The sequence below is a fragment of the Hyaena hyaena genome, unplaced genomic scaffold (assembly GCF_003009895.1).
Source record: "Hyaena hyaena isolate Hyena2069 unplaced genomic scaffold, ASM300989v1 scaffold_614, whole genome shotgun sequence".
Taxonomy (NCBI): domain Eukaryota; kingdom Metazoa; phylum Chordata; class Mammalia; order Carnivora; family Hyaenidae; genus Hyaena; species Hyaena hyaena.
In genome coordinates, this window is record NW_024081244.1 from 906,398 (window position 1) to 919,954 (window position 13,557).

At 45.4% G+C, this 13,557-nt stretch overlaps 2 protein-coding genes across 2 annotated transcripts; one reads left to right on the top strand and one right to left on the bottom strand.

Annotated features, from left to right (window-relative positions):
* The first annotated feature begins 1,958 nt into the window (after positions 1–1,958).
* Positions 1,959–2,379, top strand: LOC120248805 (histone H2B type 1-C/E/F/G/I-like). The gene has a single exon (XM_039257287.1). It carries the CDS (start codon positions 1,962–1,964, stop codon positions 2,340–2,342), a length of 381 nt encoding a protein of 126 aa, XP_039113218.1. The 5' UTR covers positions 1,959–1,961; the 3' UTR covers positions 2,343–2,379.
* Positions 2,380–8,708: 6,329 nt separating this feature from the next.
* LOC120248817 (histone H4) lies at positions 8,709–9,042 on the bottom strand. Its single transcript, XM_039257302.1, has one exon. The coding sequence runs from the start codon at positions 9,027–9,029 to the stop codon at positions 8,718–8,720; it is 312 nt and encodes a 103-aa protein (XP_039113233.1). The 5' UTR covers positions 9,030–9,042; the 3' UTR covers positions 8,709–8,717.
* Between the last annotated feature and the right edge of the window lie 4,515 nt (positions 9,043–13,557).

Genomic DNA, 13,557 nt, shown 5'->3' on the forward strand with positions numbered 1-13,557 from the left:
TTAACTTTTCCCTAAAGTTTGGACGTCAGAAAGATTGGCTTCTGGGTCCAAGAGAAGATAGAAGTAGAACATTTACATCAAAAGGAGGAGAGAGAGTTTTCTGCAAGATGGATATTTGGAGCCTATCTGCCTGTTAACATAGTTGTTATAGTCTGGGCCAAAAAAAAAAGCCATAAATTTCCATTTTAAAAAGGCCTCTTCCCATTATCCCCTAATCCTTTTTTTTCCCATTCAGTTTCAGGAGAGTGTGGGATGTGTTTACATTTCAAAGACATGATAAGATTTATAATTTCAAGGGACAGAAAAAGAAGGCAATTTTTTTTCCTAGAGTTTCAGAGGAATGGCTATTTAAAACTTACCGCCTTTTAAAAACACAGAACAATTTTGTTCCAGTATCCTGACTTTTTAATAATATCCACAAACATTTTGAAAGGAATATGCAAGATTTGAAAATTGATAAAGGTGGCTGGGCTTTAAGTTGTTTCTAGATTTGTGGTCGTGGTTCTCATTTGGTAGAGATTTAATGACTCTTGTCACTAATCCCCCCCCAAAGAACTGCATTACAGCCTGAATGTGAAGGTATTGCCCATCTTCTTAACTGAATTTGCCTCTTTATATCAGGAAGAATTTTAACTAAAATGGGAACCAAAAGATCTATGCCTTTACAAAGTTTATATATAGCAGTTTAACAGTCTTGTTTTTCATTCAGATGTGATGGGGGTTCAGAGTTGATGGCCAAGAAAATTCTTGAGATGTCTCTGGTGTAAAAAAAGTGATTTTTTTAAAGCATGGAGACAAGACCCGTGGACAGGAAGAGCTGCACTGGGGTAGTGAGGAGTGACTGGTTATATACTGTGCCTTTGGGGAAGGTAAAGACGGAAGGGAGACCTCCAGAAGGACTTGCATATGCAACCAAGATGCCTGCGGCCTTGCTATTGTCAACCTAAGGTGGTTCTTCCTCCCACCCACCCCCCTCACTAGTAAGACATTAACATTAGGACACTAGAGGATTCCTACAGAAGCATTATACTCAAGTATTTGCCTCAAGTATTTGTCAATGGGCTGTCGGTTATAGGGAAATGTAATGTTACCTGCCCTTTCCTTCTTGCCTTTGTTCCCCACATCACTATGGAGGAGAAAGTGAGGTTGGGGCTTCAGAAACTGAATTTACAGCTTTCTGGAGATTATACTATTGATAAGATTGCACTTGTAATTTACTAAGATATTTGTAAACTGATGAAGACTCGTGTCATACATGACTGTGATCTCTTTCAGTTAACCATTTGTTTTCTTTCCTTTCATTTGTTCTTGGGCAGCCGAGTGCCTGAGGAGTATCGCTCACATCCCCTGGAGGGGGGCCTGTGCTAACTTGTGCTTTGCTCTCGGTTTGCCCCAAGCTCCCTCATCCGATGGATCACTCAGATAAAACTCATCTCTATCGATAACCCTTATTTTGGGAAATATGCCCCTCCCAATTTAGATTCATCTGCATGGTTAAGAGAGGGAGAAAAGTGTCTGCTTGAGCCTGCAGAGTCGCGTCTTAAGCTCAAAATAACTCACATGGCAAAAAGGCACATTGGAAGGGGGCAGCCAATCCTACACCACAACACTATAAAATAATCTAAACTTTGCACAAGATTACCTCCCTAGCATTCCAAAACAAAAGAACGTGGCTTCTATTATTCAAAATTAATCAACAAATTAATCTACATTGCTATACACTAATCATAATTTATTATAAAATGGTTTAACTGGACTGAAGCAGCCAGGAAGAATGAGAGATAATTTCTCTCAGAATAAGACCAATGGGAGAGTAGAGCTGAAGCCACTCAGGCCACACGAAGAGTGCACCAATCAGAAATCGGAAAATGAATTCCTCATTTGCATAAAGCTGCCTACAAATAGGCAAGATCCTGGCGCCGACCCCATTTTCTCTTCTCCCAGAGCAAACGGCAGTTGAGATGCCCGAGCCCGCCAAGTCCGCCCCGGCCCCGAAGAAGGGCTCCAAGAAGGCGGTGACCAAGGCGCAGAAGAAGGACGGCAAGAAGCGCAAGCGCAGCCGCAAGGAGAGCTACTCGGTGTACGTGTACAAGGTGCTGAAGCAGGTGCACCCCGACACAGGCATCTCGTCCAAGGCCATAAGCATCATGAACTCATTCGTCAAAGACATCTTCGAGCGCATCGCGGGCGAGGCGTCGCGCCTGGCGCATTACAACAAGCGCTCGACCATCACGTCCCGGGAGATCCAGACGGCCGTGCGCCTGCTGCTGCCCGGCGAGCTGGCCAAGCACGCCGTGTCCGAGGGCACCAAGGCCGTCACCAAGTACACCAGCTCCAAGTGAGTGTGCCCGGAGGCCCGCTCCGACCCAAAGGCTCTTTTCAGAGCCACACGTTTTCACCAGCGGAGCTGTGCGCTGACGCGCGTTGGGGGTCTCCCCGGACGTTCAGTTAGGTTACTGGAAACCCTTGGACGCCGTTGCCGGTTACCCGTTCTCGGGTGGGGGACTCTGCAGGGGGCTGTGATCGTCACAGGCGCTACAGACGGCCCCGAGCGGCGTAAACGGCAGTGGACAGAACGCCTAGCGCTCCTTTCCCGAGTCCCTGCAGCTCCTGGTCGCTTTTCTCAGACTTGGCGCAGGGGCGGTGGCTTCTGGTCCCTTGACTCGAAGCCGACCCTGGTGGCCACTTGCTGGCAAGTGTCACGCTGCCGGTGTAAGCAGCCACAGTGACATTTGAAAAGCCCGCCATCTAGAGGCGGGACTTCCTCTCCCTGTGCCGCGGGGTCCAGAGCCCCGGTTCTTTGTCTGATCCTCCCTCTCACTCCGCGTCTCCAGCCCGTCTCCAGGGCTGCAGGGCCCTGCCTAGACCTGTATCACGGTCTTGAAAATGGGTGTGTTCGCCAGCTGCGGCTCTCCAGGGGGAACGCAATGGCTCTTAACACTTTTTCACTTGCTCTACCTCTTAAGTAGCCCTCCAAAGGTGCCTGTCATTACATTTGGGTTTTAGTGTAAAGTGACAACATATTCCTGTCCCACTCCCTCCCTGACTCCCAGGTGACCTCCAAAAGCAATTCTGGATATTCAAGCGCCAGAGTGTCCTCACTAGTGCAGCCCCAGAAAGTGGAGGCTGGCGCAGCTGCCCCCAGGCCTTCATTTTCTGTCACTTGTGAGTCCCCTCTAAACCATCCAACTGTCCTGTCACCAGCTCTGGTCCCCCAGCTCAGTTGAGCAAATAGGCGATCCAGGAGAACATGGGGACCCAGGGGAGGTCAGAGGGTGTAGAACAGGAAACGAGGACTCAGGACATGAGTTTTACCATTCTGATGCTGGACACCAAGGTCTGGAAAGCTGGGGGGAGGGGGGTGTGACACCAAAGAGCCTAAACCTGGAAAATTGACTTTGTCTCCTTCCCTAATTTCTACTTACCCTGCGATCTAGACCCTTCCTTCTGAAACAGGTGAGAATGTTTGAGTTCCTGACACCTTACCTGTAAATGGAAATAGCAAATGCACCCAAGAATCGCTAACTCTGTCCTCTAGAAATTTCTAGCCAGCCCTCCCAGACAGACTATCTGGTCTCTTTATTCTCTCACAGAGGCAAACTAAGCACCAACAAACAAACAAGTGGCTGGGTGGCTCAGTGGGTTAAGCATCCAACTTCGGCTGGGGTCATGATCTCACACTTCATGGGTCCAAGCCCGGTGTCAGGCTCTGTGTTGACAGCTAGCTCAGAGCCTGGAGCCTGCTTCAGATTCTCTATCTCTCTCTCTCTGACCCTCCCCTGCTCATGCTGTCTCTCTCTCTCTCTCTCTCTCTCTCTCTCAGAAATAAATAAAACATTTTTTAATAAAAAACACACAAGTATTTGTTTTCACATTGCCAAATTACAACTGCATTTCAACTTTTTCTGATCATCTTGATTTCAATTTGAGGTCAGAGTAAAACTCCTTTGTCCATAGTGAATCTCCTTTTCATTCCAGAAGGAGAGTAGTTTTGTAAGAAAGTAAACCTGCTCATGTATTATTCCCCTCAGTGCCTTTAAATGATCCCCATACTGCACGACATCAGAAATCAAGCCCTGTAACCTGCCGCTCACCTAAGTCTCAAACCAAACTCAATGGCTGTTTTTCCTCCTGTTTTTTGTTGCTCTGCTACTCTGCCCCCCTTTCTTGCTTTATCACACATTTTGGAATTCCCCGTGACCTCTCCAGCCTCCAGCTCTTTGCAAAAGTTCTCTTCCTGAAATGTCCCAGATTCTGCTTTCATCCCCAACACACAGTCTTGTAATTATCAACTCTCCTATCAGCACAATCAAAACGTTGTTGGGGAAGCTAATCTGCCCAGGGAAAGGTTACAGAGAACTGTCCATATTCTCAGCCCCAAAATGATCGTCAGTGAGTGACTGGGACCCTCAATACTAGTGTGGTTCAATCAGGGCCCAATCCCTGCAACTTGAGAGAAACTTTCCCTTCCCTGGAGCACAACGCAAGGAGGAAGGGGACATCTGGACATACCTGAGGCTGGATTAGGAGGGGCAAGGGCACTGGCTCACACAAACGCCATCTAGGCAGAAACAAGGAACAGCCATTTGTCGCATTCGTATTCATATACAGCCGAGCACTGAATTCTGTACTGACAATACATAGCAGTGCTGCTCACCTTGAGTGTGCTTCAAAGTCACCTGAAGGCTTGTCAGATGACAGATTGCTGCCCCCTTCCCAGAGTTTCTGTCCCTTTGGCTCTGGGGGAAATCTGGGAACTTGGCTTTTAGCAAGTTCCCACAGATGTAAATGCTGCTTCCAGCTGCTCAGCTCTCAGCACATCTGATACATGGAGAACAAGCTGACCAAGCCCCCACCTGTGGGGAGGGTAAAGATGAGGTTATGTTAGATGAGAAAAGAAAAATCAGAAAGCAGTTGAAGTGATTTCTTTCAGTGTTTTGTCAAATGTTGATCGATTTCCTCTATTTGAGGCATGAAGCGACAGCAGTAGGTACGAGAGACAAAGATGGCTCTGTGGGCTGAGATCCTAGCGGAAGAGGAGAGAAAATCAACATTCTGATCCTCAACTCGATCATTTCAAATAGGAATTCTCACTGCTCTGAAATTCTGTGAAATAAACTTGGTGCTGTGATACTGACCAGGTGAGGGAGTAAGGAACCAGGGGACACAACTTCCAGGTCAAGAGACTGTTGCTACAATAAATCTCTAGGGCAAAGAGGGGTCTGTGCTTAAAAAAAAAAAAAAAAGTTCTGGGTGCTGGGAGACTAGTAAGCAAATATGAGGTGTTCAGGGAAGACCATGAGGGTTAAAGGATGCCCAAACATGTTAGACCTTATATGCCAAAGAAGGCACCCAGATTTTTATTGTGTCATGAGAAACTATTAGAATTTTAAAGCTCACAGGCTGCTGTGTGGAAAAATGGTATTTATGGGATTAAAGATAGAAGGAAGCAGCTGAAAGAATTAAAAAAGAAAATAAGAGGTAGATAAAGGAGGAAAAAGTCAAAAGAATTCATTTATGAACTGGGTTTCATGGGTGGGAAAACATGTAGCTGACATTTACTGAGTACTTTCCATGTGTTTAAGAAACTGTAAAGGTTTCTTTATATAGGTTAACTCATTTCGTGCTCTCAACAGCTACACTATCTACTCACAACTATTCTCTCCTTCTAATTGACTAGGGATGAGCAGGGTGTGGAGTGGGGGTGAGAACCAGAATGTGCGCCCACACGTTGTAGGCTTATCCACACCTTACAGTGCTGCTGAAATTCTTGCATGATAATCAAGAATTACAGGAGAGGATGCGGTTTCAGAGACTGGAACATGACAAATTTTAAATCCCCCAAAGCATTTCACTGAAAGTAGCAAGTGAGTAGTTGTATCTATGAGTCTGGGAATCAGAGCAACCTGGGGACTGAACGTAGAAATTGTGAAGAGTTTGGAAATAGAAAGTTTACTTTTGTCGGCATGCAATGGAATTGGAATTTTCCCATGGATAAAGAAGAAAGAAAGATGGCCAAAGATTCTAATGGTGAGGACGAAAACCAGGAGATTGGAGTCACAGAAATCAAGAAACTAGTGTTTCAGGCAGAAGGACGTGACCAGACTGGTGTGGTGTGTACTGAGATGATGGCACAGGAGACCTTGCATATGGTAAATGGAACCCACTGGGAATCTGAGTTACAGGAAATCAAAGGCAACCCAGATATTTGGGACAGCCTCAGGACTCGGGATTGTTGCCTTGTCTCTGGGACCCAAGTGTCCTCGCTCTATTGCTCAGCTCTCTCTTGGGCCATCGTGTGGTTGATGCTGGCTTCTCCCCAGCTGCATGAACCAAATTTCCATTACCAGAAACTAGGAAAAGGGACAGAACAGAAAGAACAGAAATAGACCTGAGTGCTCGGGCTGTGTTAGGAGAACGTCTCTTTCAAGAGAGCTTTTGATTTTGTTTAAATAATATCAAATTGAGTATGTATGGTTGCATCAACAAAATGTTCATTACTACACTTGTAACTTCTGAAGAATGTATGTAAACTGATACTATGGTCATATGATTTATCCTCCATTATCTCACTTACTGTTTACAAAAACATGAATATATCGTGCATTACCTTTGATGAAACAGTGGCTAGGAATTTGCCACATACCACAGAGACAGAAAACCGGCAGTTCAGGACTTCAAGAGTACATCTTCATGGTTTAACTGTCACTCTGTTTTTCTTGGGGCTGCTCTAATTTCATGAGAAACAACAACAATAATAATAGCGATCATAATGAAAGACAAAACATAGAAGATACTGTGTGCCATGCATTGGACAAAATGCTCACCAATTATTTAATTTTATTCACCCCAAACCTGTAAGGCAGACACTATTGTCATCGCCATGTTACAGATGAGGAAGCACACACCAAGTGAGCTCACCAACGGCATAACAGGCACAGACAGAGATCATCTCTCTGGATAAGGTCTTCAGTTTCTTTTTCTTTTTTTTTAATCTCTGAAGGGATATTGGAAACTTGTAAACTTAATACATGAATTGCTCAAGGACATAAACTACTACACAATAGGCCTTGTTAATATATTTTTCAAGACTGGTGATGGAGGAAAAGTTCAAAGAGCCTTAAGAAAAATTCACAGACTTCTTCCTGAACCGGGCTGAAAATCAACTCTCATTGTTTTTATTTACTCCCAAATCGTGTGAGATTCAGTCAGTTGGGACGTCAGGCCTATGAAAATCAAAATTTCTCAGCTTGGACTATCTTGTATTTCCAAACTAACTTCTCAAGAATAGATACGTCTACTGCCCATAGAGAATAAATAGGGGCATTATTGTTGTTCAGTGTGCTTTTTCTCTATTATATGTGCCCTTTCCTCTCTTCAACTCTGAATCTCTAGAGCTCTGATCCAGAAATCCTAGACTCCACGTTGTTGACAAGAATCCACGGAGCCCTGGGGTCTCCTTGAATGAGACTCGGAAGGGACTGGAGGCCCAAGAAATGTCTATGTCCACATGTATATTTTCTAACAGATTCGCAAAGGAGTTTTTCATCCACTTACATAAAGACCAATGTTACTAAGGGAAGACAGTATATTCAAATATCCAGATTACAACTGCCTAAGATATCTGGACAGTCCACGAGTTTCTAACATGTAATGAGCCCTTATTCTGTGTCCTGTCCACAGGAACACAGGAAACAGGCCCATTTGGAATCAGTTTTCCTAAAAAGTGCTTTCAGGTCAACAGAGAGGCTGTCCACACTGCCTCATAAATTGAGAAAACAAATCTGTATTTGGTAGGTAAAATTAAGGGGTATAACTGAGACTCAATAAATGAGCTTAAAAAGTTATTCGTGTCACAGGATTGATGCATTGCGATTAATCCAGCTCCTCCTAATCAACCCAGGAATGTCCCTTCAAATCACAGTTCTGATGTTCCGCGAGGTAAAACAAGACCAACACCTTCTTATCTGGTGGGAATTGGGAAGATTTTAAAGCCACATGTGGGAGAGTTAAGAGGATTTCTGGAGCTCCCAGCCACGTGCTCACCTCAGCAGCACAAAAAGCCAGCAGTGTGGCCTAAGACTGGAAAGCTACTTGTCCAGCTATACCTTTATGTTGAACAGACTTCAGTGGGAAAAAAGCCAGTCTACACTGCAAATATTCCTAAGGCTCTTCACAAAATAGAACCCTCAGGGCAATAGACAAAGCGGCAAGCCGATTGTACAAGGTCTACAGAAGACACGAGAAACCCACTGCAAGACGGCGAACTTACTCGCTCAATGTCTCAAAGGCTGAGAAGATGGGGTTTGAATCAGGAAAACGTGGTTTTGAAAGAACGAGTCAGTCACAAGACTGTGGGGTAGAAACCATAGAACCCTCAAGTGTACCAGAGGGAAATGGCAAAAATTAAATGGCGTTTGAAGTAATATTCGAGAGGAGCCAAGACTTGGTAAAACAAGTCTGCACTTCGACAGCTGCCAAGAACATGCTTTTGGAATCAAAGGAAAAAAACAGCTCCGGTGGGAAGACGACCAACAGAAGACAAAGGCGATCTCTCCACACCACCTCCCACTGATGACTCTGTACAACATCCCGAAAAAAGAGAAGTTAAAAACAATACAAACAAAAAGTGAGCAACTCTTTCATGGACGAAATAGATGGCCCTGAAAAGGGCCTTTGTAGAAACACGCAACAGTAGGGCTGTGAAAGCGAACCGCTCAGCCCCCGAAGCCGTAGAGGGTGCGGCCCTGGCGCTTGAGCGCGTAGACCACGTCCATGGCCGTGACCGTCTTGCGCTTGGCGTGCTCCGTGTAGGTGACGGCGTCCCGGATCACGTTCTCCAGGAACACCTTGAGCACCCCGCGCGTCTCCTCGTAGATGAGGCCGGAGATGCGCTTGACGCCGCCGCGCCGGGCCAGCCGCCGGATGGCGGGCTTCGTGATGCCCTGGATGTTGTCGCGCAGCACCTTGCGGTGGCGCTTGGCGCCGCCCTTGCCCAGGCCCTTCCCGCCCTTGCCGCGGCCGGACATTGTCACAACTACACAGGACGCCTGTCCAAGCACGACTTGCGGCAGCGCCACGCAGCCCTTTTATAGCACTGCGACGGACCTGTTTGAAAACCTCCCGAGCAGGGGCGGGAACCACACTCCGGTCCCGCCCATCGCTCATTTCGCCTGGGCTCCGCGCAGCGTAGACCCGATGGGGGCCCTGCGGCCGCAGTCTGTCCCGGAGGAGATGCCAGAAATCCTGTGTGCGCGCCCGACTTGCAGCCTGTACGCCCGGCCACAGTCCATACACTTCACACAGAGGAGCCTCAGGCTTGGCCTTCACGGTTCCCAGACCAACCCAGAAACACTTGCTTAATACTCGCCGTTGTCCCTGAGACGCTTTAAGGAAGCTTTGAGGCTAATCCTGTCTTTATTGCTAAGTTTCTTTTTGTCTTATTGATGCATGGATGTCTGGTTCACTAACCAAGACTCACTGCATGAAAGTGCTCACAACCCTGTTCTGCCGTGAGTCTCAAGTGTATGATCACAGTGCAGAGTTCATAATGGACGACTTACATCTAGCACTGTTCCTGAACCCCATTCTAGTCGTCCACGCAGTCGGCATGGCGTAGAGCCAAGCTCTGGAGACGGCCTGCTGCCATGCTCTTTGTAGACCTGGGACAGTCTACACTCGGTGTTTTCTTTTCAAATATATAAGAAAATCTAAATTATGCAGCACCGGGGGCGCCTGGGCGGCTTAGTCGGTTAAGCATCCGACTTTCACTTAGGTTATGATCTCCCGATTCGAGGGTTCGAGCCCCGCGTCAGACTCTGTGCTGACTGCCAGCTCAGAGCCTGGAGCCTGTTTCAGAGTCTGTGTCTCCCTCTCTCTCTGACTCTCCCCTGTTCACTGTCTATCTCTCTCTCTCCTAGAAATAAATAAAAATTTTAAAAAATTTAAAATGTACAGCACCGAAGCCTAAGAGAGGATGCATGTAAAGTGTTTGATACTGCAGATAAGCACTCACTCAACGTTATAATATATTATTGAGCTCTCCGCTCCTCTCCTCAATATTCACTCCTCTAAGGTGGGTGTATCTCCTAAACTAGAGAGCACTGTAGTTTCTACAACTTTCTTTTAAGAACTCCTTCCAATCATAAACACTGAAAGATTTACTCTGTCACGAATCCCTTTGAGGAGTTCCAGGGGACTTTGTGGACATTGGCTTCTTGCCCAGGGTCTGTGAGGACCACCTAGCTCATCAAAGCTGCTTTTCTGACTTCATGGTGCATGGGGACAAATTCCACAGTGGGGCTCGCGCCCTCGGCTACATTGGCAGGCTTCAGGACATCTAGGAAGTTGTACAGAACAAAACTTCCGTCCTTATTTGTGCTATCCGCCGCCTGACCCCTGGCGTTCTGTCCACTGACGAATGCAGGCAGCCAGCAGAGTGACTGGCAGGACCCGCGATGTATTCTTCTCCCCTAAGCTGCACCTGTCACTACTTCCAGTATCTTTGAAGCGTATCACCCCTTCTAAACGTGGGTAATTGTTGGCCACAAGGGCAGCCTTGGTACTTTAATTGTATTAATAAAGAAACATATATGTTAACACTTCAACACTTTGGGGTTTTGATAAAATGGATGTTGGTATTTTAGTATAATTCTTTTTCTTATAAATCCTCTGTACATTATCATATGCATTCATCAGACATAAAGAAGAAGCCCATAAGATTCATGGGAAAGACAAAGAAGTCCATGACACAAAATGATAAAGAACACTTGGGGTCTTGAAAAACTCTGGGTTTGGAAAATGTGCAGAGAGGAACATTGGGAAATCCCCTGAGTGCTGGAGAAAAAACCATATGTCGGTAAAAGTAGTCAAATGTTGTGTAAAGGTAAATGGCAATGATTTCTCCACTCATCAACAGCTAAGAGGTTATTTCCTCACCCTCTTTTCTTTTTTTTTTTTAATTTTTTTTAATGTTTTTATTTATTTCTAGGAGAGAGAGAGACAGCGTGAGCAGGGGAGGGCCAGAGAGAGAGGGAGTCACAGACCGAAACAGGCTCCAGGCTCCGAGCTGGCAGTCAGCACAGAGCCCGACGCGGGGCCCGAACCCACGAACCGCGAGATCATGACCCAAGCGAAAGTCGGACGCTCAACCGACTAAGCCACCCAGGCGCCCCTCCTCACCCTCTTTTCTTCACAGAACTTATTTTGGAGAAATAGCATGTCTGTGTTTTCACATTTCCCTTAGGAACATAGAGAAATTTTTCTATGGATTTAGCCCCTTAGGAACATAGAGAAATTTTTCTAAGGATTTAGCCCCATCTCCTGTTTTTTCATTAGACAGATGTTTCCTATCCACAGGTAAGAGAAGGAATGGTTTCATTTTGCTCATGTGCTGAGTTACATGAAAGTAGATCTGTTACTGCTTACTCAGGATGGTGGGGTTTTTTTTTCTCTCCTCTATATTGCTACAGAAGGGCCATTTTGTTAACACTATTCGTTTTACATCTCCAACATGTGAAATGGACCAAATCCCAATATGTTTCATATGTCATTATCATATCTGGTAGGAATGCGATTGCTGAAACATGCGTCCTCTATATATTGACGTAAGGATCAAAACTCTCTGAGGAACGACACAGTTGACCAGATCTGAGCCTCCTGGTCGACACTGGAGCTGGCTACTTTTTTCAAAGTTGCTTGGACCTTCAATGGACTAAAAGTCCCCCAAACAAGTCCAGTATGGCTCATTTAATAAAGAATGGGTTTGTTGTTGTTGTTGGTTTTTTTTTAATATTTTTATTTATTTCTAGGAGGGAGAGAGAGAGACACAGCGTGAGCAGGGGAGGGTCAGAGAGAGGGAGACACAGACTCCGAAACGGGCTCCAGGCTCCGAGCTGGCAGTCAGCACAGAGCCCGACGTGGGGCTCGAACCCACGAACCGCGAGATCATGAGCTAAGCGAAAGTCGGACGCTCAACCGACTAAGCCACCCAGGCGCCCCTGAACAGGGGATTTATAAATAAAGTGTACAGAGGTGTCATGTTGAAGGTTATCTTTTGATTGGAAACTATGTGGATGGATAGGCTATGTAGAAAGGATCGGAAGAGTGCATCCGGTATACGGAGGTACAAAGGCAAACACCAGCAAGCACCCAGAAACACCAGTTTGACATTTAAGGAAGAGGACAGACGTGCGGGAGAAATTCGGAAGTGACCCATATAGAGGTAACTCATGAACCCGTGAAGGTGATTGGGCCAGCTACATTTAGGTAGCCGAGAGATACCTCTCCCTTTGCCAGTAATGCGTCTCTTTTCTTTCCCTGATCATGGTTGTAATATTAGCTCTCGTGTCTTGTCGGAACTGGCCACCATCACAGCCTTCTTGCAGCTCAGCATCTCTGTAATTCATACTTCCTTGCTGTCTATGAATATTCTTCAGGCGAGTGGCAAATCCAACCATAAGAACCAAAACCTCTTTGAGAGGATTAGGGATGCATAACACGTAATACAGCAAGTAAAAATGATCTAAGTTGAGGTGATTTCGCATCTCATTTCACCCATCTAAGTCATGTTACTATTTAGCCTTTAGTAACATTTATTATTTTTTTCACATTTCAGTTGAATGCAGGGCAGGAAGTACTCAGTCATTTGTGGCTTTTGAGGGGATCAAAAAGGAGTGGGAAACCCTCACCTTTTGGGCTTTGCCCTGTATATTCCCAGCATGTCTCTCTTTCGCCCTCCTAGCAAAACTCAGACAGGCAAATGCTTCAAAATACACATTAAAGAGAAAGAACTTGAAGAGTGATGAATATAAAAATTAAATGCCTTTCTACCATAAACATATTTCCTATTCAACATTAAAAATAAGATATAATGTGTTTCCTACAAACCTATCTCCTTCAAAACTAAGAAATGCGCTAGTGAATAGAAAACATGCTTTTTAAAAAAACGACCTGGTCTCAAGTGAATTGTGTGTGGATGTCTAAGAGTGAGAGTTTATGTGTGTGTGTTAAATGTGTATATTCTTGGATTCTGTTATTTTATTAGGTTGTCCAGGTTTATCTTCCCCAAGCATGGCAGAATTCTGTACCCAAAAGCTTATTAATATTTTAATTACTGATCCCCCTAAAGTCAATGTAAGTAAAAGATTTGTTAAACCGATAAAGGGGTCCAGCCTCTTTTATATCTCTCCTACACATGCTCTGTCTTCATTCATGGGAAACACAGGCGGGACAAACCAGGAAAGGACCAGACATTGCTCCATCCCCATATTCCACAACAAATCTTAAATGCCTAAAACCTCCAAACTAACCCTCCAAATAGTCATAAGAAGCAATGCTAAAGCTTTTTTGGGCAAAATAATGACAGTTCTTGACAGAACTAGCTCTTACTCCAAGCATCCTTTCCTACCATTCCTGTAGAGAAATAGGGAAACAGGCTGTGTTACTTCTCTTCATATGAACCAGATTTTCCAGGTAAATCTCAGTGAGAACTAAGCAGTTGTTGAACGTGCGAGATGCCAAGAATGTATAGAATGTTCCTAGAGAGCTATTGGCACA

What these genes read in the sequence shown, in the direction of transcription:
- LOC120248805 (XM_039257287.1), top strand. Translation starts at nt 1,962, where the DNA reads ATGCCCGAGCCCGCCAAGTCCGCCCCGGCCCCGAAGAAGGGCTCCAAG.
- LOC120248817 (XM_039257302.1), bottom strand. Translation starts at nt 9,029, where the DNA reads ATGTCCGGCCGCGGCAAGGGCGGGAAGGGCCTGGGCAAGGGCGGCGCC.